The 19,862-nt window shown below is 42.3% G+C and overlaps 2 protein-coding genes across 4 annotated transcripts; both read left to right on the top strand.

The window, feature by feature from the left end:
- The first annotated feature begins 4,865 nt into the window (after nucleotides 1-4,865).
- Nucleotides 4,866-9,409, top strand: LOC116206105 (serine/threonine-protein kinase BSK7-like). 3 transcript variants are annotated; one of them, XR_004156637.1, is made up of 12 exons: nucleotides 4,866-5,193; nucleotides 5,304-5,368; nucleotides 5,706-5,911; nucleotides 5,993-6,213; nucleotides 6,552-6,687; nucleotides 6,849-6,982; nucleotides 7,083-7,188; nucleotides 7,616-7,701; nucleotides 7,798-7,986; nucleotides 8,070-8,222; nucleotides 8,314-8,435; nucleotides 8,718-8,931. XR_004156637.1 is itself a non-coding variant. In XM_031538877.1 (12 exons), the coding sequence occupies exons 3-12, from the start codon at nucleotides 5,809-5,811 to the stop codon at nucleotides 8,961-8,963; spliced, it is 1,488 nt and encodes a 495-aa protein (XP_031394737.1). In that variant the 5' UTR covers nucleotides 4,889-5,193; nucleotides 5,304-5,368; nucleotides 5,706-5,808; the 3' UTR covers nucleotides 8,964-9,001. The 3 variants fall into 3 exon arrangements, 2 of the variants coding, with proteins under 2 accessions (XP_031394736.1, XP_031394737.1); XM_031538877.1 differs by having other exon boundaries at nucleotides 4,889-5,193; nucleotides 8,322-8,435; nucleotides 8,718-9,001; XM_031538876.1 differs by having other exon boundaries at nucleotides 4,878-5,193; nucleotides 7,616-7,986; nucleotides 8,322-8,435; nucleotides 8,718-9,409.
- A 4,225-nt stretch (nucleotides 9,410-13,634) lies between these two features.
- On the top strand, nucleotides 13,635-17,832 carry LOC116204906. Its single transcript, XM_031537272.1, has 8 exons — nucleotides 13,635-14,334; nucleotides 14,769-14,831; nucleotides 15,165-15,869; nucleotides 15,997-16,131; nucleotides 16,251-16,334; nucleotides 16,478-16,537; nucleotides 16,648-16,734; nucleotides 17,061-17,832. Exons 1-8 carry the CDS (start codon nucleotides 13,954-13,956, stop codon nucleotides 17,367-17,369), a joined length of 1,824 nt encoding a protein of 607 aa, XP_031393132.1. The 5' UTR covers nucleotides 13,635-13,953; the 3' UTR covers nucleotides 17,370-17,832.
- The last annotated feature ends 2,030 nt before the right edge of the window (nucleotides 17,833-19,862 follow it).

Genomic DNA, 19,862 nt, shown 5'->3' with positions numbered 1-19,862 from the left:
GTTCATGATATATTATGTATGTGAATTTAGGTGTTTGTATTTTGAGTTAGATATGTAGATTCATATATATATATGTTCCTCCTTAAAATATTATCGATGTTAAATATGTTATAATAAGAGTAAATCCTATTTATAATAGCTAATTACTTCAGAAGTTTTGTCCAAATAAAAGTAATTCACATGACGTTGTAAGATTAATGAGTAGGTAAATATCTATAAATATGTATATATGTCTAAAGGTATTTTCCTTGAATTTTGCCTCCCTTAGACTAAATTCCCAAATCAGTCCCCGAGCGATTGCCACCCCCAACCCTCCTAGATCCATCCATGAGCGAACCCATCCTCAAGCAGTGCCATCTCAAAGATGGAATAGCAAGATTCAAGCAGCAGCTCACGGATGCGAGGAAAGAAACCGAGAGGTTGTCAACATCCACGTCCAACGGAGGGATTCCAAGCCACACATTCCTAGGGGATGAGGAGTGGCTGCGTGCAACTACGAGTGCATGCAACGAAAGTAGGAAATGGCAAATGCATGTAATCGGGGATTGAGTCTTGAACGATGCCTGCTTTGAATTTCTTTTTTTGGTGAAAATTTAAGCCCGTTGAAGCTCCCGGAATAATAATAATAATAATAATAATAATAAGAAGCCCGTTGATGCCTGGTTTGATTAGATTGACTTGTCCGTCTTGTTATATGCTTTGGGCTTTGGGCTGGTTGCTAGTTGAGGGCCTACGAAGCCATTTTTCTTTTATTTGGGCCTGCGAGCCCGGTTGTGGAAAAGTTGTCCAAGCTGTTTTTTTTTTTGATAATTGGTACTTTATTAATAATAAAAACTGTGTTTGCAGATTGTACAGCAAATTCAAATAACAAAACAACTGCAAAAACATCAGGTGCCTAGCCCAGCAGAGTATGAACTAATGAAGAATTTACAGCTCTAAAAGAAAATCTAGGCAGCAAAGCAACCTTCATTTTTAACTAAGTTAATCACGGACATCCGTTTCTTATTGAAAAGTCTCTGATTACTTTTAATCCACACCTTGTATTTAAAGGCCGACCATAAAAGCTTCAAAATTATAACACGGAGCTTTTTTTCCCTTCAACGAGTAGACTAGGTTGAATTCCACGATGCCCGGATTGTTGAAGATCTGCTGACTCCAATTCTCCCAAGCAACACTCGACCAAACAGAGCCAGTGACTTAACAAGAAAAGAAGAGATGATCTCTACTTTCTTCTTCCTGCCCACAAAATTCACCCTCCTTCACAGCCAATTGAATTCCCCACGAAGCAACTCTACTCTTTGTGCTCAACCTGTCTAGTGTACAAAAAGGCCAAGCAGTAAAGAATGCACGGGGAATATTTACCGGAAAACGAAATGGCTTTGTGCCATGGGACCCAAGCTCCAACGGGTATGAGCATAGCCCATGCACTCAATATGATAAATTTTCCGGACTTGTCGGCAAGCCAAATTATACGAGGTCTTGCTGCTCTAATTGCATGCAACTTTCAGTTAAAAAGACTGAATCTGCAGTGCTAGGGAATCGTTGCTCCTTGGCCAACACCATCTTTCTTGCACCATCAACACGATGGTCTAGTGGTTAAACATCAAGCGCTCCACTTGAACATCACGAGTTCGAACCTCACTGAGGACATAGAGCTCGCCACTATATGGGTGTATTATGGGATGACAGTGGTCGGTTCATAATGTTTGATCCAGTAGACCTTGGACTTAATTCACTAGTGTGTTGGTGGGGCCGCGGTGACCAAGTTGAGCGAAAGTCTCAGCTAGTTATGGCGAAAGAAATATTCCGTGACGATTAAGTTCCCTTAGTTGGGGCTACCACAGTGGACTAATAATCCGATCTAGCCTTTCATTCATCAAAAAAAAAATCACCATCATCCTTGCTTCAATATGGAGCAGTACGTTATCCTTCTCTTTTTAATGGTAGGGAAAATTGAATATCCTCTGCTGCAATACAAAGCCAAAGGGCCGACGGACAACCATCTATCATGCCAAAACAAATATATATATATATATATATATATATATATATAGATTTTCCATCTCCCAATCTATTAAGCTATTAATGGTCTAGTCAAGATGTGGATTAGGTCCCATTTAGTTTCAGAATATATTAATCCGCACAGAGATTCTTTTTTTAAATTATTATTATTATTATAAGGATATTTTACAGATTTAAGACAACTGAAGTCTTATTGATATGAATCATACTATGAAGAATGTGTTGAGAGTTAATCCGGAGTAAAAAATGGAATAGAAAAACATGAATTTATAAAATATTGGATTTTACAACCTATTAGTTTGAGTTTTAAAATTGAAAATTGAACAAATCACTTATAGTTCCAATGAAATTTAACATAATATTAGAGTAAGTTATGCTTCTAAGCATCAAGGTTGGCACACGTCATGCCAAGTGGTTATGTCTTTTTGTCGATGGGTAGCTGAAAGTGCGTCCATATTTAGCTCGAGTGTGAAACTCGTGGTCTCTTTAATCCGAATGCAGAGGAAACATTTATCATCTTAGTTAGGGTCCAAATGTGGTCTCTCATTGTCAATTATCATCCCTCTCATCTTGCCAGAGGTGCTGAGAGGAAGCCCACCTCGTGGTTGTAAGTTCTGAGCACGGAAGTCCAATTCCGACTCGTAGTCAGTTCTTGAGGGCGAGTGTTTAAATCCTTGTTGCATGTGTAAGTAAAGTATCAAAATCACACGTCGTCACGTAAATATGAATATTGAGAGTTAATTCCACACGAAAAAATGGAATAGAAAAACTTGAGTTTAAAAGAGAATAAATTTTATAATTTATTAGCTCGAGCTCTTATGTTAGAAATAAATCCAATCACCTATAGAGCCGGTTGAATGTAACAAAATGAATTATTATTTATCCTTAGAAAATGAATTATACTTTTTTCCCTCAAAAGGACGGCAAATAATCGATGCCTTGCTGACGCGACGTGGACCAAACACCATCAAGAGATCATGCCTAAACTATGAGGGGAGCCCGTGCGCGTGCTTTATGTGCCCAGGCCCATCAGTGGGGCAGTTGGCCCACTGCCAGTTTGCCTCGACCCGGACCCATTCCACGCTACCGCAAAAGGGACGGTGCACACGTGCGTCTAGGCTCTTCAGTCTTTGTCCCAAATAACAATGTTTTGGAAATTAATTTTTAATTATTGAGCTAATCTGCAAATTTGTGCGCTTTTCTTTATGAAATAAAGCCATACGACATCCCATGCTTGGAATTTCCATTTTGAGGAAGAAGATACGAACACGGTTCCTCAATGACTATGGATCCATGATATCATAGTCTAAGTAATCAATCTGATTCAGAAAAATCCAAAATTTGAATCATTTGCTGAGTGTACATATTTACTTTGTCTTTGTCTAATATCACTTGTACGTAAATATATTATGTTCATGAGCTTCTCTTATAACAAAAAAAAAAACTTTCGGCGACAGTACAATAATTGTATGTATCCTTTTCGTGAATTTCATTCACTAAACAATCAAATGATTATTGTTAACCATGGATCACATGGCAACAACCATCGAACCTAAAGTCATAGTTTCACCCAGAAAATGATTCTCCTTTTAAGGAAACATATCAAAGTATGAATCATGAGTCGTAGCGTCAATTGAAAAGCCTTCGAGGTTTTGGATCTATGTCAAGAGATCATGCCTACATTACAAAGAGAATTTGGCAAATCAGGACGGTGTTGAATAATCATCGCCAATTATGCTTAATCATGTTTTGTTTCGACTTTGTTTTCCTTTCACACCAGCTACTAGGATGCCCCCTGCAGCCATTATCAGCAGTTCAATAACAAGACTGCCCAATCATGTAGCTCAAACATCTTTTGTTATCTCTCGGTTCCACTAAAAGATCTCAGCCATCCACCTTGCGTGAGCTCTGTGGGTGAATGCCTATGATCGTCCCGTGCCATATGACACAGGATCATGGCAGAATTTCCCTATTTACCTAAGAACCCAGCTCACTTAGAGATTTCCTTTTCTAGAAATATATATCTCATGATAAAATATTTTTCCTTCAAACCATTTCGAATGAAAATATCCCGGCCCTCATTCGATCTATGAAAATGTCACTTAATTTACGTGCTTATAGAAGCGTCGCGTGGGAGAGATTCTGCACTGCCGAATTGGAGAAAATAGCATTTCTGAACTTTTACTTTGCCAAATTTACATCATAAAGTATTTTCGAAACCATCAGACGTGACACGTTGCAGCAAATGACAAGAAGTTACTGTGCTAATGCTCGGTTTCTGTGGAGATCGGCGAGAGTAAAGCGCTCCCAACTCTTCCATTGAATACATGCATAAATGGCACCGAATATGGATGTGGAGGATGGACCAAAAAGTGGGATGTGGTGAGTGCAGAATTCATGAAAAAAGCCATCCATCAATATCATCATCGTATATTATCATATTTATGTATAAATGTGTTGAGGCCAGAGGTGGATTTTGTGGAGATTCTTGTCACATCAATTTATGGCCATCTGATGGTGCCCACACGCCTTCTCATTATTATCATCATCTCCCCTTTTGTGTGTCTCTCTGTTTGTGTCCCCTCGGCTCCGCCATATTTTCTTGCTCTTATATATAAGATTAAATTCACCCAAGAAAAAAACAAAATAAAAATAAAACAAGAAAAAAAAAGATATTAAATTATATTTTTTTGCGCAAGAATGAAGAAAATAATATTGGGTTTTGTTGATACAGTAGCAAGCAGCAGGAAAAATTGAATCTTGACTAGTTACGAGGAATCCCCATTATGAGAGTCCCTGTCGTACGAGATTAACTTTTTTCTCGGTCGGACAATAGCATCCATGGGAGGTGGTTTTGGAGACTGTTTCACTGTGGTTTTTGCTTTTTCTCTGCAAGAAAATCTTCTGGGGAGGGGAGTTAATGGTTTTTACGAGCAAATTGTTAAAAATGGGGCCCCCTTGTGCAGGAAATTGAAATAAATAAAGAGGGAGGGGTCATGTCGGTGGGAATTGGAGAAAGGATTGCTGAGAGTTAATAGCAGTGAGCCAGAGAGCCACCAAGAAAATCTGGAAACCAATGACTCTGTTCCTGTTGCTTGTTCCAGTGTTCGTATATATATTTATGCCTGTCTCAGTGTTTCCAACAGGAAGCACGAAGGACTCCCTGTTCAGGTTTCCTCAGAAAAGAAAGCCCTTTTACTGCTTTCGTGTGTCTTTCATCTTCATCTTCTCTCTCCTCCTCTTCATCTTCTTGTCCTCTGATCGCGTATTCTGATTAACAGCTGAAATAAGAGATTCTGGGTATTGCTTAGCAGCGGTGGCTTGGCATGAAAATGATCTGCCAGAGGTATTTCCATTTAACTTCATTTGTTACTGACCGATACGGTTTAGAAGATACCGGACAAGAGCAGATATTTTACGGGATGTTGGAAGTTCGCTGTTTTAGTAGTGTTTTATTCAGTTGTAACTCAAAGTGGGCCAGAGAGTGAACTGAATCAGAATTCAGATGCTTTTGCATGTTGGTTAGGGGCTCATAGTTCTGAACTATGTATGCTTGTGATTCTTGGGGTAGCTCTGGCTCTTGGAAGATTTTAGTGTTCGATAGAGAATCCAATTGAGGATTGCTTGTTTTCTCGGTGGTATTTCTAATTTTCGAGCTGAAGGGATTTTGATTCTTGGCACAGAACCGTGGAAAGAGGCACTCCTTGAAGTTACTCTTTGAGATATGCTTAGCTTGGGAACTGCGAGGGTTGTTTGAGTTCACAGTTAAATAATCTTCACTCTGAGATGGGGTGTAAATGTTCCAAGTTCTCAGTGTGTAAATGTTCCAAGTTCTCAGTGTGTTGGGGTTCGGAACCGAACCGAGCGGGTCCCTTGACCCACGAAGTTGGTAAGTAAAGCGTGGCCTGCAGTAGTGTATATTATCTGTAGATCAATAGCAATTGATAATCGAGATTGTATTATGTTGTAGAAACTGAGGGGGGAGCTGAAGGCTACAATCTGCTGCCTTTTCGAGAGTACACCTATGATCAGCTAAGGGTTGCCACCTCGGGATTTGCTGTGGAGAACATAGTCTCTGAACATGGCGAAAAAGCCCCGAATGTGGTCTACAGAGGGAAACTCGAGGATCAGAGGCAAATCGCTGTGAAGAGATTTAATAGATCTGCTTGGCCTGGTTCTAGCCAGTTCCTGGTTAATTCACTATCTCGGGTTTCGTCTGTTTCATAGATAAAACTTGTCAAATGAAAATCAATATCTTGATAAATATTATGTCTTTGTATCAAAATAATGCTATGTCTGGATAGCAACTGTTTTCCAAAAAGTTCTTTTCACTGAAAAATTTTATCAACTGGAGAATATTTGCCATCATGATTTCAAATTTAACCCCACTTTTCTGAATCTTTGACTGTAGCATGTTGTATGATAATAATTGTTGATTGATTGCATTTTCAGTTACACACTTTACCCTCTGAAATTTGGTCTTATGCTTCTGTTTGACTCGTTTCATTATCCAATTTTCATGTTTTCAGGAAGAAGCGAAAGCTGTCGGTCAGCTACGTAACCAAAGGTTAGCCAACTTACTAGGTTTTTGCTGCGAAGGAGACGAGAGGTTACTTGTTGCAGAATATATGCCCAATGAGACCTTAGCAAAGCACCTTTTCCATTGTAAGCTCATATCAAACATTTTTTGCTGAAATGGACATTCTGAGCTCATATAAGACCTGAACAAACTTTGTTATGATGAGAAGAATTATTTATTTTGTTCTTTTGGTTATCGACATGGTAAAGAAAGAGTCCCTTATATTGGACTATGTTGTGGTTCTAAGGGGATGCTCAGCCCATGAAATGGGCAATGAGATTGCGGGTCGCATTACATCTGGCGCAAGCTTTGGAATATTGCATGAGCAAAGGGCGCGACCTCTATCACGACCTTAACGCTTATAGAGTTCTCTTTGATGATGTGAGTATTCGAACTACTTCTCAGAATTGCAAATTGGAAATGTTCTGTATTGTTCGAGTTGCCTTAGGCTGTAATTTGATGTATATGCTTGGGGTCTCAGGAGGGCAACCCAAGACTCTCATGCTTTGGGCTCATGAAGAACAGCAGGGATGGGAAGAGCTATAGCACGAACCTTGCTTTTACTCCTCCGGAGTACTTGAGAACAGGTATCTATTATTTGTGCTGTCTCAAATAAGATATAAAAATGTAGATCAGCTCTGTGCCCGTTTTGTCTGTTTCCCTTTATCCAAAACCAGAAAACAAGGTGATTAGTTTCCGTTGCTTGTTATTGTGTCCCACATCCAAAAATTAGAAAGAAAATCCTGAGTGTATAAGATGATTAGGTCTACCATCCCATCATTCCAGCATTTGGGTTAAAGATGAGTTCCATTGCCTATAGGCCTGATGGAAATTAAACAATTTCAGTGACGATTCGACTTTTGATATGTGTATCTGTTTTCCCTTTTCTTACCTAACCCTTAATGACTCCGTCATTTTGTGATCAAATGGCGGTATCTATGATGCATTTTGAACTACTATCAATGTTATGGTTTGTGTCTACAAAAGTAGCTTTTATTACGTGTTTTTCTGCAGGTAGAGTCATCCCTGAGAGTGTAATCTACAGCTTCGGGACCCTTTTGCTGGATCTACTCAGTGGAAAACACATCCCTCCAAGCCATGCAAGTTTTCACCTCCTTAATACTGTGCATCTTATGAAATCATTCTCTATCTATCGTCCTTTGAACTTAATAATTCTGAAAGACATGAAATTTCAGGCACTCGACTTAATACGGGACAGAAATCTTCAGATGCTCACAGATTCCTGCTTGGAAGGCCAGTTACTGAACAACGAAGGAACAGATTTAGTTCGTTTAGCTACTCGTTGCTTGCAAGCTGAGCCTCGAGAGCGGCCAAATGCAAGATCACTTGTTGCTGCTCTAATCCCTCTTCAGAAGGACACCGAGGCTAGTACAGTTCTGATGTCTCACTTGATTTTGAAATGAACATTTTTTTGCTTGGTCAAGTTTTTTAAGAACTTTTTCTTCAGGTCCCATCTCACGTGCTGATGGGTTTAGCGCAAGGAGTCGAGGCATTACCTCTGACACCGCTTGGAGAGGCTTGCAAGAGATTGGACTTAACTGCCATACATGAAATCTTGGAAAAGCTTGGCTACAAGGACGATGAAGGAGCAGCTGCTGAGGTTTGTTTCTCGACACATCACGCTTGGTCTTAGCCCTTTGATCTAATCATCATTACATTTCATTATCGTTTCTTAGTAGTTTATTTTCTAGCTTTGCAGCTCTCATTCCAGATGTGGACCAACCAGATGCAGGAAACTCTGAACTCAAAGAAAAGGGGCGATTCCGCTTTTCGGCACAAAGATTTCCGAGGGGCAATTGAATACTATACTCAGGTCAGTATTCATATCTTCCTCTTCCTGAGGTTTGAGTCTCAACATAAAATTCAGTAGTTTGTATACAAGGAATGTCTTTTACGCCTGTTCCAATGTAATGTGAAACTCTTAATGGTGATTTTTGACTAATCGAAAAACTTATACAAGGAATGTCTTTTACGCCTGTTCCAATGTAATGTGAAACTCTTAATGGTGATTTTTGACTAATCGAAAAACTTACTAATAATGAATACCTATCCATTACATGGGCATTGACCTGAAATTTTTTTGCAAAATTTACAGTTCATTGAAGTCGGGACGATGGTGTCCCCGACAGTCTATGCAAGAAGGAGTCTGGCACACCTCATGTGTGACATGCCACAGGACGCACTCGAGGATGTGCTGCAAGCCCAAGTAATATCACCCAGGTGGCCTACCGCCTCGTACTTACAGGCGGCAGCCTTGTTCACTATGGGGAAGGAGAACGAGGCACTTGCGGCACTGAAAGACGGCTCCGCTCTCGAAACAAAAAGGACCGGGACAACTTGACCTTGAGAGTTAGGAAACCCAGCACTTGGTGGTACACCACTGAACTATTATCACCTCGAGGGCGACCACGAAGTGAAACCGTTGATATTGCTGCACTCTTCCATGATGATGCGGTGGATCGGGGTTTGGTCTGCTCTCGAAACTAGCCTGTCTGGCACTTTTGGAAATAGCTGTGATCGCAAAAAAAAAAAAAAAAAGAAATTGTACAGGTAAAGCATATGATATGCGTTTCATTTATTGCGCCATTAAGTTTAATGCCAATTTGGCTTGTCTTACCGTATGCCACTGTGTAACTCAAACCTCCATTTAGGACTAGGAGGCTCAATCGATCCCCTAATCATTCTTGGACGATTAGTCCCCTCAACTTTAGGCAAAGAGATGATGCAATCAGACCTTCATGTTCAAATTTTCATGGAATCGATCAGGCGAAGAGAAGCTTAAACTGATCCAATATTCTCTTGTATTTTCAATCACGCCCTTACCTTCAACCATTATACCTCCCATAATGTCGATTCAAACCTCAAGATTGGGCTCAACCTTGACAAGCGGCATCTCGTCTCATCAACGTTGTCCCGACTCTGTTGAGCTGATCTTGATGAGGTGCTTGAGCCTTTTCATTGGCACGAGGTTTGGTCTTTATCTGAGGTGGCATGAGTGAAAATGGATTAGGATCATGCACCAAAGAGCAAAAAAAATATATTGAACTATTAATCATATATTTCCTGACAATATACAGAATTCTTGTGTTTACAAAACTGTAATTGTATGGGTGGCGAGTCGAATTCAGGACGTCAAGACAACTGTTTTATATGCCTTAACCCCCACCCAGACCTCGGTGGTATCATAATTGAAGTTGATGGATGCAAATTGTCCTGATTGAGGACACAAATTGCTACGGTAATATTCTTGTTTTTTGTCAACGTTGGCAAGCAATTTGGTTCACATCTTAAGAGAATATTTTGTCAGACAATCCGATCATTGCGGTCATTGTTGATTTTTTCCCCCCTAATTCAAAGATAAGCCCTTCTTTCTATTACTGCACATTTAAGTTTAAGAGTAAATACACAGTCCATTCCTTTTCTTTTTTTCCCCCTATTATGAAAAAGACTCACGAATTGAATAAGAGAATTGTTGGGGGAGAAAAGTCCACGATCTTCTCATGTGTCGGAGTGTATCATGAGTGACTCTGGCTTTGGGTGCCTGCAAGGAAGGGAAACCAGGAGGTGTTCCCGAATTCCCCCTCCGATGATTAAATCAGCCCCCGGTTATGTGGTGAGGTGAAGAGAATATGTCCAGGATTGTGTGTCTTACCTTTTCATGGGGAATGACATGGAATGGGTATAAAGGAGGGATTAGACCTCTCTCTTTTGCCTCGTGGGCTTATAGCTCTTACAAATGGGCCTGTTGGAATATGACCATTGATGGTTACTAGTTCGACTTTTCAAAAGTGGGCTTTATGCCGCAACAAATGCCCCTTAACTTTCCGTTTGAATGGTGATGAATGCGGGAAGTTGCTTTACACGTCTCACATGAGCAGAGGGTCTGAATCCGAACGATCTGACAAAAGCCAGTTGGCGATCCAATGGCTGAGCTTTTGACATCGCTTCGACTGCGTGGATGACCACTTGTGTGCGTGGTCTTACAACACGCGTGGGCACGTGTGAGTTATTAGAGAAGTCCCTGACAACAAGCCATGATGGCCACGGTAATTGCTGACGCTTCTTCTTCTCTCCCACGTCCCTTCAACCGTCACCTCCATTTTCTTTAAATTCTCATGCAAACATATCTGCATATGCTCTCAATAAGCCAACTATTTGCTCCTTCCTTTGATCGCTAAGAGAACTTCCTACCTTCAACACCTGGGGAGGCCAACATGACCTCAACAGGGTCCTCCATGAGGGTTGGTATTTTGGCTTCATCTCTGAGGTATGGTTCAATGGATGACGTTTGCTTGCGTTTCTCTTCCCTCAGCAAGGCCATATAGCATTCTCGCACAGTCGACTAGTCTCCCTTTTATCTTTCCTACTCCCCTTTCAGTTGGGAACTTCATCTTTTGGTGGTAAGTGGAGGGGATTACTCTAATGGTGTTTGAGCGTGGTGCCCCATGATCGCGTTGTATGCTGAAGGGAAGTCTACCATGAGAAATTGCACTTCGTGAATCACCTTTCTCCATTCGCTTTCGAAGGTCGCCTTGAGGGTGATAGTCCCCATTGGCTCCGTGACGTCCTCTGTGAAACCCATAAGGGGGAGTGTGTTGGCGAGAGATCCTCTAGTTTGAAAAGCATATGCCTAAAGGCGTTGAAGAACAGGATGTCGTCCGAACTCTTGTTATCTACCAGAATCCTCTTCATGTTGTATCCCACGACCCGCATGGCGATTACTAGAGCATCATCGTGGGGTCTGCTCACGTGTTCCGCGTCTACTTCTGAGAAACTGATTACTTGCTCGTCCATAGGGAACTTACGTTTTCGCGTGTTTGTGAGGAGCATGACTCCACGGTGCGTAGGACTTCCTTTTTCTCGCCGAGTCTTCCCCCGTAGCAGGACCTCTCGCGATGACATTTATAGTCTTCCGCGGGGTTTAGCTTCTTTTCCCTCCGCGAGGAGCCCTTCCTCTCTCATGATTGCGCCGAGTTGAGCGATGTGATATGCTCGCGGGCTTCTCGATTGCAACCTCTCGCGGCGGCCTCCCCCTTTGTGGCTCATTTCCTCGTACAAACCTTTTCAGGTGATTGACCAACTCTTTAATGTCTACTTTCAAGTTGATGCAGTTCTCCATCATGCCCCATTGTGCGGTGGTAACGCGGATTTTCTCAGACTCACTACCCATAGGTCCTTTCTTCCTGGGGGTCGAGAGTTTGACTAGGGTCAACCTCTCAATTTTTGTGAGGATAGCTGTCCGCAGGGCATTAAGGGGAATGGACTTATCGGGGTAGCTCTTTTTCTCATCTTTTCTCCTTTCTTTGCGACATTCTTTCTTTCTTCTTTCTTCTCGTTGGCCCTGACCTTTCCCTTTTCTCCTACCAATGGGGACTCTTCCACCACCATAAATTGCGAAGCCTTGTACGTGAGGTCTTGGAAAGAGCTCGCGGGTGTTATGATTAGGCTCTTTACAAGTTCTTCGTTCTTAAGGCTTCGCTGGAAGGCAGACATACATTCCAATGGGGTGATCCCCTCTATCTCTGACGACACCTTCAAGAACTGGTCGTAATACAGCCTCAGCGAGTCCCCTCTTTCTTGCTCTATCGCAAATAGCTCTCTTAGATCTCGTTTGACGCGGCATATGCTAGCGAACCTCTCCTTGAGTTCCTTAAATCCCGTGATGCCACTAGGCCTTAGCGAGTGGGCCGATTCAGCCGTAATGCCTATGACAGTTATGGGAAACAGTAAGCAGTGGAGCTCTTTGCTTGCGCTCTTCCAAGTAATGAGTAGGTATACCTACGCAGGTGATCCCGTGGGTTAGCCTTCCCATTGTATTCGGGGATCTGGGGGACTACAAACTTGGGTGGCAGGGTAGCGGCTAAGATCTCTTCGCGGAGAAGACCTTCCGTCCTCCTCAAGCAATAGGGGCCCAAACTGAGTGTGTACCTTGGCTTGTATGGCCTTTGAGACTTCTGTGGCTACCATTTTGGCCACGTCCTCTGCCGTGAACTTCGGGGCTGAATCTTGGTGAAAGGTGCGCATTTTACATGGTACGACTCCGTTTCCCTGGGTTCAGGAGAGGGGCTGGATGAAGGAGCGTAAATTGGGGCTAGGCTCAAGGGCTCGTGCTCCATATGATGTTCCGACATTGAGGCATCCTCTTGATGGTTCGGACCTGTCTCCCCCGCAAGTGGGTTTGCCAGGGGCACCTAACCACTCAAAAGGAGCACCTTTCTGATGATGATGGCATTTATGACCTCCCAGAGCCTCGGAGGAAGTACTTGTAACAGGGCCTCGTTCGAGTCTTCTTCAGTGGTGGCTTGACGTTGTTGATTGGCGGCTGAGGAATACTGATACTGCAATGGATCTACGGGTGCAAAGGGCTCTTCCCCAGCTGCAATGGGGTAGGAAGATGGTTGTTATTGCTGGTCGGTCGGTGGTTATGGTAGGCTCACTACTGATGGTTATGTGTGTTGGGTGGCTCTCCTTGTATCAACCATGGCCTTTACTTTCGAATTCTCATAGACAATGCCAAATATTGGGGAGAAAAGTCCACGATCTTCTCAGGTATTGGGTTGTGTCCATGAGTGACTCCGGCTCCGGGTGCCTATAAGGAAGGGAGGCTAGGAGGTGTTCCCAGATTCTCCTTCCGATGATTAAGTTAGCCCCGGGCATATGGTGAGGTAAAGAGAATCTGTCCAGAGTGGCGCGTCTTACCTTTTCCTGGGGAGTGACGTTACCTTACATAGGCTTATGGAATTGGGATAAAGGAGGGGTTAAACCTCTCTTCTTTGCCTCGTGGGTTTATATCCTTTATAAATGGGCGTGTTGAATTATGGACCCTGATGGTTACTAGTTGGGCTTCTTGAAAGCGAGCTTTATGCCCCCGACAAGAATTTTAAAAAAAAAATCATAAAATGAAGGAGAACGCGAGTCCCATTTGGTGGAATTGTACTGAAAGAATAAAAACCAAGCGTTACCATCGTACTACACATCCTTTCTCGTGATTGATTCTTTTATTTCTCTTTGAGTCACTTGCCAACTGCTAGGGGCATGTACCGACATATCAGCAAGTTAGCATTTTTACTCATACCCAGTGAATAGACATGATAACTACAGGGTGCAGATCATGAAGGACAAGAAATGTGATAGCCAAATAGAAAATTTTGATTACTGGAAAGGTCCGCGGCCTCTCAGCCGCCAAATTCGCTGAAATAGAAGCGGCGCCGCTCATTTCCGCCACGTGATCGCCGTTAATTACAGGCGGAGTAAGAGCGGGCCACCATCTGTTGTCTCCGAAAACCGCTCTGTGATTCTGTAGATATCTGATCCGCTCGCATACTCGAAAAATGAGGAAGCGCAGGTTCGCACAGGTGCCGATGAGCGACGACGAGGACGATGCCCCTTGCGTCTTTGTACGGCCGAAAAGCTCCACCAAGGAGGCCGGCGGCGGCGGCGATGCCGAGCTGAGCAGCAAGCGGAGGAGGATCGTGAAGCCTCCGAGTGCCGAGGATGAGGTGGAGGGATCCAAGCGGGAGGTGGAGCACGAGAAGAAGGACGTGGAGGGTGCAGCAGGGTTGGAGGAGGAAGACGAGCAAGAGGACGAGGAAGAAGAGGAGGAGGTAGAGGATGCGAAGCCGATCGGCGAGCCGGTTAGGGTTTCTGGCAAGGGCAGAGGTCGCAGGGAGCACTACGAGGCTTTCGAGTACGACGGCAACCGCTACGAGCTTGTGAGTTCTCAAGCCCCTTTTCAGTTTAACCTGTGGTCTCACTGTTTCGAGTTACGGAGAACGGTTCTGTTCATACTCCCCATTACTGTTGCCTTCCACTGATTTGCTTAACGATCACTGAAGCAAAGGCAGATTGTTCAATGTTGTTCTAGGGTTTGATAAGATGGTCTAGGGTTTTATCTCCAAATTGCCATGCTTGCGGAATTTCTCTGATCCTGAGATCATTTGCTTAGAGCAGTTTCCAAAATTTTATCACTTTTTGAACAATTTAGATATTCTAGTGATCTGATGCAATGAGAGATAGCTAGTACTAGCGCAGAGCTCCAAATGTAGTTATGGCTGAGCTCGTAATCTTCATGCTGAGTGAAATAAACTCGGGAAAGCTCTTCCTTTTTAGCATTTCGTTTTGATATTTAATTGCGACTCTGGTTCAGGAGGATCCAGTACTTTTGGTTCCAGAAGAGAGAGATCAGAAACCATATGTGGCTATCATCAAGGTAATTAATTTCGGTGCTGTCTTTTATGTTATTGTTCCTGATCAAGTCTTTCGGTTTTCTGCTCAAAAAGCCTCCTTCCAGTTGACAATACATTAGAAAGAAGAAGGAAAGGAAAGAAAAGAATGGTCTTTTACTCATCTTAGGTTAAAGAATACTGGCATTTCATTACTTGAGGAGATATCTAGATTGCCATTGGAATTTTGTGAATCTGTTATTGTGGCAGAATGTTATTAACTTATATATTGAATCTAATGTCGATAGATTGCGCATTGTTTATTGCCATGCGTGTCGGCCTATTATTTTCTCCTATTCATTATTTCTCTCACTGTGTAGGATATAACTCAAACCAAAAGTGGAAACATGATGGTGACGGGACAGTGGTTCTATCGCCCTGAAGAGGCAGAGAAGAAAGGTGGTGGAAGCTGGCAGTCTCGTGACACAAGAGAACTATTCTACAGCTTCCACCGTGATGAAGTTCCAGCAGAATCCGTGATGCACAAGTGCGTGGTGCATTTTGTCCCCATACACAAGCAGCTCCCAACTCGCAAGCAGCATCCTGGTTTCATTGTCCAGAAGGTGTATGACACAGTGGAGAGGAAGCTGTGGAAGCTGACTGATAAGGATTATGAAGACAACAAGCAGCATGAGATTGACCTTCTCGTTCAGAAGACTTTATCACGTTTGGGAGATCTTCCTGACATTGAGCCAGAGGAGGTTAATCCTGAACAAGAAGAACCACAGTTGAAGAGCAAGAGAAGTTTCCGGAGAAGAAACATGTCACCAATTGACGTGTCGAGGGAGGAAGATGCAACAACACAGCAACTCAGAGCAGAAACACCAGGAAGCTGCCTCAACAGTGCATCAGAACATGTCGCTATTTTAGCAAAGTTCAATGCGCTAACTGGAGATACACATCGGGACAAGTGTTTGGAGAAGCTTCTTCAAGGAGTACAGTACGTCTGCAATCCTGAAGGAAGTAAAAATGAAGGTGATAAACGCCTGGTAGGTTCTACTGGATCTGTGGAAAAGGAGACCAAGGTATGTTTCTTATGCTTGTTATATTAGTCGAAGTGTTTCTCATTATAAGTTGGGAGTTATTGTTCTGTGGAAGTGGATAACTAAAGATGTTTTGTGATTAAGACGTCTTTTTTCTCCCTTTCTGCAGGATAATAAACGTTTGGTTTGGCCTGATGATGCGGTTTCTGCTGTAACTGCCCTTGAGAAGGCTTCACACGATGCTCTTTCTTCAGATTCTCAAAAATATAATCAGAAGTTGAGGCAGCTGGTGTTCAATCTGAAGGTGAGAAATTTTGTTCGTTTACACAATGCCTCCTTTCCGTTGAAGTCCTGTTTATGGAGTCTGGTGTATGCTATCTACCTTTCTCCCTTCTTGCTTACCCTCTAGTGTACTTGTGGCAGAACAATGCCGTTCTCGCTCGCCGCCTCCTGAATGGAGAATTGGAACCTGCAAAGATACTCAACATGTCACCGACTGAATTGAAGGTGCGAACTTTGTCACTTCCTTGTGATATAATGATTTCACATGTTCAGGATGTAAAATTTTAAGAACAGAGTATTGTCCACTAATTCTTAAAACTAAGCTTCTGGTGCAAGCATATACCTCTAATTACATTTTATTGCTGCAGGAGGGCTTGACTGCGGAGGAGACTGCAACAAAGGAGCCTGAAGAATCAAACCAAATGCAGGTGAATGTGAATAACATTGTGCGAGATTTTTATTTGGTCAGTGAAAGTCCCTTGTATACTCCTCTTATCTTGCAAACATTCCACTTATTTCTAGTCTGTCTGTGAAACAGATGACGGATTGCATCTGTTCAAGATGCAGAGAGTTCAAAGTTGGCGTGAGGGACATTATCCATGCTGGGCATGGAGACCGTTACCAGGTAGTAATTTCTTACCGGTTCATTGAAACTCTGGCGGTGTGTTTGGTCCTGTTTTGAATGATTTTTCTCGTGATGGGTGTGGATATGGATTATATTATACTTGAGTCTCGGGACATCATTTTCTTTTGGCTTATATAATTGGGTTTATGATTCCTTTTCCAAGAATAACTTGAAGACGGATTCCTTAAATCTCCAGCTACTAATGTCATTACTTTGAACCAAAACATTGGAAGTTCGTGAAATGACTATCAATACAATATGCATACTTTTCTTTTTTTGGAATCTTATAATTTTCTTTTGGACGACTTCTATATGCAATGTTTCAGCTCGAGTGCACTTCCTGTGGGCACTCCTGGTATGCATCGAGGGATGCCGTCTCAATGCTGACCATTGATGGGCCAGGTGCGGCCACGAGTGTGGGTGCTGCCCCATGGGCAACAGCCAAGTTTGAGAATGTTGAAAAGCAGCTCGCCAGCCCCCGTGGTGAGTCGGGGAAACCGTCTGCAGCAAATGATGCTTTCAAGAAAGGCAGCGAACCCTTCATGCCGGTCTTGGAGAGGCAGAAGTCCATGGGAAATAGACCCACTAGTAAAGCAACAGACGAAGGGTCCGAGACCTCAAAAAAGGGCGAGTAGACAGTATATCCTCTAGTAAACCTGCCTGAACCGGTGTATAATATCCAATTATGTGGTTTCGTGATTTGCTGGACGACCTGAGTGAGTGGCTTTGCTGGTGGAGTCAATGCCACTTTCTTTATAGTGCTGGCGGTGTAGAGAGGGATTGTAGTAGAGAGTACATGATGTACAGTGACTAGTCAGGGCTTTTATCGAGATTTAGGAATAAACGTAATAGTTACTTTCACATATGTGCATTATACTTAATTAGTTTGTAGGATGCTAGATCTCCATGGGGTGAAGAGGCTTAGTCGATTTTGCCCGTGTTCTGAGTTGCATGTTCTCTGAGATCCTGGTCGCCGGGTTGCCCGTAGTAAATACTATGTACGATGACCTTCATGATGGTTCTAATGGTAGAAGTATTCGAGACTAGCACGTTTGTGAGTTCATCTCAAGAATAAAAAAGGCTTATTATTACATCCAATCTAAGGTAATCCGAATTGTTTCTTACCCAGTGGGATCATTGTGTTTTCTTTCCATGTTGGGAGGCATCAATTCTCTTTATGCTTTTTGACTTTGTTCTTGTCTTTTGCTTTATTATCTCCATTGTTCTTTGTCTTTTTCTCTCTCCCTAGGATGTATGTTGAGCATGTCTTTCACTTCGTCCTTGTCAATGGTCATTTCTTTCCCTTACATGCGACATTGACATCCTTTTTTCGGTACCTTCCGTGCCATTCGACTCCGGGCACGGGGCACATGGCTTATGCATGCATTTGCCAATTCCGTTCGACTCGACTGTCTATTAACCACTAGATAACCGCAACAAAGCGGTCACAATCCATGACTGAACCTCTGTGGCAATTACTGGATCGGATAATTCTGATTGCGCCTTTGAGACCCTTTGTTGACTGGGATTTGGACTGTTGATTAAGATAATGCATCAGATAGGAACACAAAGAGGAGGGAACAATAAATTTAATCAGAGCAGCAGGGAGGAGTTTATTAATGAGAAGATTCCGTGGGTTTGATGTGGACCGACCCGACCCACCACTTCAGATTTGGTCCCTCCCGCCAACGCCAATGCCAATCACACTCACATGCCATGCCCACTTCTCCCTTTTAGCCCCTCGTCGCCTCCGCTGAAAAGGACACGCGCCCTAATGGTCAAACGGTCAAAGCCGACAATATCCCTATCCCAATTTTACCAAATTACCCTCCCTCCTTTCATTGTATATTTTCTTTTTCTTGACGAGTTCAGAAAATTGAATAGGCTGCTGGAATTATGATCTTTAAACGAGTATCCAGTTATCGCATGTCCTATGTTTGATTCAATGTTTTATGAATTTAATTTGCATGCTTTGAGAATGGTGACATCTGGTGTTAAGTTATCATTCTTATAGAGTATCAGATCATTGAGACGGGGGCCATGCATTTGGATGGCTTGTTCAGTTTGATTTCTTCTCCTGTATGAATATACATAATTGTTTATGCGTTCGTGTCTACACGGTTGTGTTTTAATCGGCATCGATTGAAGCGATTCCTTGCAAAATTGATGTTGATTTATAAAAAGGCTTTAATTACGAGCAAAACCATTTTTTGAGTCATTGAAATCTGAGTCTCGATATCAGTAATTTTGTGCTAGATCTCTTTCCGTTTTTAATACCCCCATTGAGAAAAGGTCGATCTGAACTTGTACTGTAGAGTGAAAATGATTATCCTCTAATGGTGAGGCCAAGACGTGGCAGATTGAACCTGTGGTCTTTGCGCATGAAGAGATTGGCCGATGTAAACATGTAATTTTTGTTTAATCGAGCGTCAGAATTTGAGTCAAGGTAACCGTCTAGGAGATAATGATTTGATGACACGGAAATTATACATATGAGATCAAACCCTTAAAGGAGATTAGTTTATTCACTCATTTAGAGCAGTACGTTCAATTATAGTTGATCGGGGTCAAGATGCCCTCGCAAAATTTTGATTTATTTGATTAATAATGATGGAATAACGTATTATATTCTTTGACTTGCCCACAGGGATAAAGGTTTATAATTTTGTTAGTTTCATCTAAATAAGGCCAAATATGGATCCTGAAATAAAACTTAACTCACGTGCAGTTTTGTTGTCTGATGTCATATTTGTGATTTATTGCATGTTTTGTTGGTAAAATATGCATAAAGTTATGCCTTTAATCGAATTTTGAGCATGCAATTTTTTTATTTGCAGATGTATTTCCTGTGACATACTCTGATCTTAAGACAGAAATTTCCGAACTAATTGATGATAACTATAAAATGTGGAGGGAGAGGATTCTCCTTCATTTGGGGTGCATGGATATGAATTACGCTATAAGGAAAGAGGAACCACCTGCTCCTATAGAAGCTAGCACTCCAACTGAGGTAGCTCTTTATGAAAATATGGGAGCGATCTAATCGCATTTGCATGATGTTTATAAGAACACGTTCACCTACTAGCATAATCGATTCCATTGGAAAGCGTAATAATGTTAAGGATTTA

The sequence above is a fragment of the Punica granatum genome, chromosome 4 (assembly GCF_007655135.1).
Source record: "Punica granatum isolate Tunisia-2019 chromosome 4, ASM765513v2, whole genome shotgun sequence".
NCBI classification, from domain to species: domain Eukaryota; kingdom Viridiplantae; phylum Streptophyta; class Magnoliopsida; order Myrtales; family Lythraceae; genus Punica; species Punica granatum.
Note: the sequence above shows the minus strand (reverse complement) of the source record. Positions and strands in the feature narration are given on the sequence as shown.